This window comes from Astatotilapia calliptera, chromosome 18, assembly GCF_900246225.1.
Source record: "Astatotilapia calliptera chromosome 18, fAstCal1.2, whole genome shotgun sequence".
In the NCBI taxonomy this organism is placed as follows: Eukaryota; Metazoa; Chordata; class Actinopteri; order Cichliformes; family Cichlidae; genus Astatotilapia; species Astatotilapia calliptera.
The window spans coordinates 12,863,375-12,868,326 of record NC_039319.1 but is presented as its reverse complement, the minus strand read 5'-3'; the positions used below and the strand labels follow the sequence as shown (position 1 = coordinate 12,868,326).

The 4,952-nt window shown below is 38.7% G+C and overlaps 1 protein-coding gene across 1 annotated transcript; it reads right to left on the bottom strand.

The window, feature by feature from the left end:
* Nucleotides 1–507: 507 nt before the first annotated feature.
* On the bottom strand, nt 508–4,665 carry LOC113010848 (uncharacterized). The gene is made up of 6 exons (XM_026150074.1): nt 4,557–4,665; nt 1,822–1,863; nt 1,470–1,739; nt 1,130–1,369; nt 696–941; nt 508–612 (listed from the first exon to the last, which is right to left on the bottom strand). Exons 1-5 carry the CDS (start codon nt 4,585–4,587, stop codon nt 697–699), a joined length of 828 nt encoding a protein of 275 aa, XP_026005859.1. The 5' UTR covers nt 4,588–4,665; the 3' UTR covers nt 508–612; nt 696.
* Nucleotides 4,666–4,952: the final 287 nt, after the last annotated feature.

Here is a 4,952-nt window from a genome sequence, read left to right as displayed (position 1 = left end):
GCACTGCTTATAAGTGTGCTTTGCTACAGATGCAGCAATTGGAGACCAGCATGTCTGCTTGTTTCATCCCCCACCCCACTTCTTTTCTCTTTCTTTCTCTCCCTTTTTTTTGTCTGTTCCTCTTTTTCCTTCTATCTATTGCCAACCTGGCCTTCTCCTCCTGTCTGCTCCAGCATAATATCCACACAGATAATATAAAAATAATGAATAAATACAATAAAAATATTAATAAAAGGAGCCTACAGAGAGTCCATAGTGCTTCTCTTGGAAAAGCGAATGTGTTTTGCACAACAAAGCAATCAGATCATGATTCTACAAACTACAAGTGTTTCATATGGCAGGTGTTTAAAAAAGATAATGTGCTGATCTGAATTTCCTTTAATACAAATACAACCAATAATTATAAATCATTTAACAAACATAAATACACCTATATTAGCCCAGTTTTTTCATATTTCACAAATGTTTGATTTTTTAGTGTAATCATGAACCTTAAAAAACCCCACATGCATCAATGCAACAGATTAAAAAAAGAAATCACTGAAACACTGAAAATGTTGCAGCTTCAATCCTCTTCCTCGGTCATCTCCATGGATACATCATGTTTGTTACCTGTGGGCAGAGTTAAGAAATCAGGATGGAGAACTGAAGTGGATGATTGGTGTATGTGTTGAAATCTAGATAAGAGAGTGTACCTCATTTCCTGCTGCAGCAGATCAACAGCAGCAGGATGGTAGAGATGAAGTATGGACAGAAAACCAGCAGGTGGCAGAAGAGTCTTAGTACAGACACAGAGGGTGAACGAGGACGAAGAGAGGAAGAGGCCGAAGGCTCAGTATTACCAGAGGGCGAGGGCGAGGGTGAGGGTGAATGTGAGGGTGAGTGTGAGGGTGAGGGTGAAGGAGTGTACATTATGGTTGTGTGAGGGGGAGGAGGAGGCTCTGCAAGAGACATGATGAAGATGGTTCAGTTTATTATCAGGTCAGCAGTTTAGTTTATGCTTGTGAATGAATGCTTTTCTTATTTTAAGTTTCTCACTTCCTGGAGTAAAGAGAGAGAGGGATTAGTTTTAGATTTTTTTTGCCCCCGACTCATATCTTTAAAGCAGGAGTGATGTCGCTGCTCTGACCTTTGACCTTCAGCCTGCTTTGAGGAGACTGATGAATAAGAGTAGAACACGAGTAGAGCCCTTCATCAGACTGCTGCACATTATGGAGAATCCATTTTCCTTCAGGTCCATGTCCAAGTTTGACTTTACCTCTGAAGAAATAAGATTTTTTTGCTGAACCATTTCTGGGTTTGCAGAGCAGAGTGACATTACTTCCTGTGTTCACTGGAAGCGCTGGGATCTCCAGGATCAACTGTTTTTCTGACCAGCAGAGACAAACAGAGTCATTTAGAGACAGAGGTCCACAAAGCAGAGTCATACAGGGACAGCAAGACAGATGGGAACAGATCGCTTTCTGTACCTGAAACAGCGATGAAGACTTCATCGCTCTTCTGTCCAGATGAGTTTTCACACCAGAAACTTCCACCAGATGAGACGGAGAGATCCAGAACACAGAAGGAATTATTAAACCTTCTAAAGTCTGCAGCTGTACTACAGCCCTCAGTGGATACTCCTCTGGTCCTCTTTACTCTCCATCCATCAGCTGTCTGACCATCATCGACACAACTCAGGGAGACATAACGGTCTCCTTTGAAGAACTGCTGATGGTTTGGGCTGACATACAGAGAGACTGGAGGACAGACAGAAACACAGACGGACTAAATGTATTTGTATTGTTGGTCGAGTGAATAATTTCACTTCCATAAACTCACCGGCAGAAACAGTCGGTGCAGACAGCAGCAGCACACACACACCTGCAACATGAAGACAGTCAATAAAGGTCAAAGGTCAGAGAGAGAGGAGTCTAAGTAAATTTTAGTAGTTATTCAAATTGCTGTGGGTAATAATACAGCTGTGGGATGACTATTCAATTCAGTTACATTTTATTTCTATAATACCAAAACAGTCACCTACTGACAGAGAAAACCCCAACGATCATGGTGAGGTTTTCTTCTCGAGTCATCTTTTACCCCCTCGCTTATTTATTCATTAGTTATTATTACTCTCTGGCTCCTCCACAGCATGTTTTTGGTCCCGTCTCCTTCCCCACACTTGCTCATAGACGGTCATCTGATGTTTTCTCAGTATAATTGAAGAACCTTCATCTTACAATGTAAAGCACCTTGATTCTTGTGTTTTGGAGCTGTATACATTAGATTTTATTGAACTGTATTGACATTTAGTTATAATTTCACAAGAATACACTTTGCTGGCACAGTTAAGCCCTGATAACCTGACTGTTTATGTTGTACACATTTTACTAGTTTGAACTGGACATGATCAGAGAAGCACAGCAGTTTAACAGTAGAATAACAGTTTAATAATTCAGTTAAAACTTGTAAGGAAACAGAAATTAGGGTCAAGTTTTTGCATTAGATGTGGGAGTGATCAATGTTAAATGTTTTTTAAATCAGATAAAAAATACTCTGCAGGTTAGTGCAGGATAAACAGGTTGTTTGCTGTACTGTGTGATGGGGCACATTGGCTGTGATGCTCATGGTCTAGTATAAAGTTAGTACATATAAACAGTATACTTCCAGTGTAGAGGATGGAAACATCTGCTTTCATCTTGATAAATTTAGTTGTGTAAATCCACAAAGAGCAGTAAACCTCAGAGCAGCAGCAGGTCAGCTGATCACAGCCTGTACATTTATAAAATCTACCGAATTCGCAATAGAAATTATTGTAAGTTATGATTCTTTTCTCCACACTAAGACATTTCAACCGATTTTGGGGATTTCCCACCTGCTGTATCTCACTTTAACCCCTGACGGTACACAATTTGTGTTTAGAGGCAAAGTCACCCTCTACAAAGTAGGAACAGAAAACAGAGCAAATTTTTATTTTCATGTTCACCTTAACTGACTCAAGCTGAGAATATTTATTAGAATTAAAATTTAGACTAAAATAAAGTTTGTATTCCCATCTACTAATATTATCTTATTATTACCTTAACATAGCAAGGTTTGGTTAGCTTTGCAGTGTACTGTGTGTACTTTTTCACTTTTACTTGAGTAAAGAAGTTGAATCAGTACTTCAGCTTTTACTAGAATATTTTTTTAATACTAGTATCTGTACTTCTACTTAAGTACAGAATGTCTCTACTTTTGCCACCTCTGGTCACTTTCATAATCTCAAAAGTAGATTCATTTTTACTGACTTTTTTCCTTTTTTAGCAGGGGCGTAATTTCCATGGGGGTTAGGGGGGTTATGACCCCCCAATAATCAGACCCAACCAATATAACACCCCCATGGAAATTATGAATTATCTTGCATAAATAGGCTGTTGATTTTCTTTACTCGTTTCAGGTATTACCAGCAAAATAGTTGCATGTTTAATCATCTAGGAATTTACCCAGATTTATGTTCAGCACAAAGTTGCGCCGATGTTTTTGAGTGTGCACTGTGGTTTCCATTAGCTTCTGTTGTTTGCTAACATCTTTCTTTATTATTTCTTTCAGTTATCTAAAATGTTTCATATCTAGGTTTAATTAACTGTAAAAAGCTTGATGTTAAAAGTCTTCAGAAAGTCCTGACCCTTGTCTTAGATAAGCTTCTTCCCTGTCGGTGAAACCTTACCAAATCCGATTCACATGTTTTCTGTTTTTTTCCTTAAGGCCAAACTTTCACTTCATTTTTTTCAGACCTTAAATCTTTCTTTGTGACTGTAATGACCAAAGTTACAACATTTGTCTTAACAAAAAACTGTCTTTCGTCTAACTTCTAATACTTAACTGAATTCTTACATAATTTTGCTCATACAAATACAACTAAAACAAACACAAACACAACTTTATATATCCCAACAACAAAGTCATTTCTTTCACCTTCCCATAACATGCGAGTCCGGTAAAGTATGACTTAACACAGCAGCCTAATTGATGACATCACCATGTCACTAGGTGCTGGAAAATTTTATCCATCTATTCATTCTAATCGACTTATCCATTTCAGGGTTGTGGGAGTGCCGGAGCCTATACCAGCCTATACAGGCAATTTAGAATCACCAGTTAACCCCATGCATGCCCTTGGATGGCGTGACAATCTGAAGTACTCGGAGAGAACCCACAAAACATGGAGAACACACAAACTCCACACAGAAAGACCCCGTCAGATGGCTGATTCAAATGCATGACCTTCTTGCTGTGAGGCAACAGTATAACAGTAACAGAAATGTAGAAAATAGAAGATAAAATGTGCCTGTGAAAGTTATAGTGAATGTTAGATGTTTTTCAAAGCAGTATTAACTAAAAACAAACATATTTCTGTCTTTTAGAGACAGAGTGACCCTCAAACTCAAACAGATAGTATGAGAGAGAAGTTCAACTAATCTCAAGGAGACTTTAATCTGTCTCTGAAATTATGTGTTTTCCATTATTCATATGTGCTGGATCTATACTGAATTAATTAATAAATGACTAAGATAGAAGCTCTGTGTTTGACTCACCGAGTAGCAGAGAGACAGATGAAGTTTTCATGGTGTCTTAATGAAGATTTAACTCCACACTGAGCAGATAAACAACTTCAGCTTCCCCACTTCCCTGTTAGCACATCTAGGGATTTACTGGGACTTTTATTTCCTCCTCTCTGTGACCTCAGTATCAGTGCTCCATGTTAAAGGTTCTCTCAGTTCCTTAAATGTCTCAGGAGGACAGCGCTATCCTTTAGAAGTGGGAAGCATCGCATTCATCTGTGTTATCATTTCCCCCAGGCTGTCAGATTTATTCTCCTTCCAGTCCAGAGAACAATAGAAGATGATGTGAAACACTGGAGAAATCTCCCAGTATCAACCATCAAAATTAAAATCCTTTGTTGGACCATATTAGTCTTGATACAGCCTCTG

Coding starts and splice junctions, on each gene's coding strand:
- LOC113010848 (XM_026150074.1), bottom strand. CDS start 4,587: ATGAAAACTTCATCTGTCTCTCTGCTACTCG. Junction 1,740..1,821: donor TGCACCGACTGTTTCTGCCG/GTGAGTTTATGG, acceptor TCTGTCCTCCAG/TCTCTCTGTATGTCAGCCCA. Junction 942..1,129: donor AAGCAGGCTGAAGGTCAAAG/GTCAGAGCAGCG, acceptor TGTCTCTTGCAG/AGCCTCCTCCTCCCCCTCAC.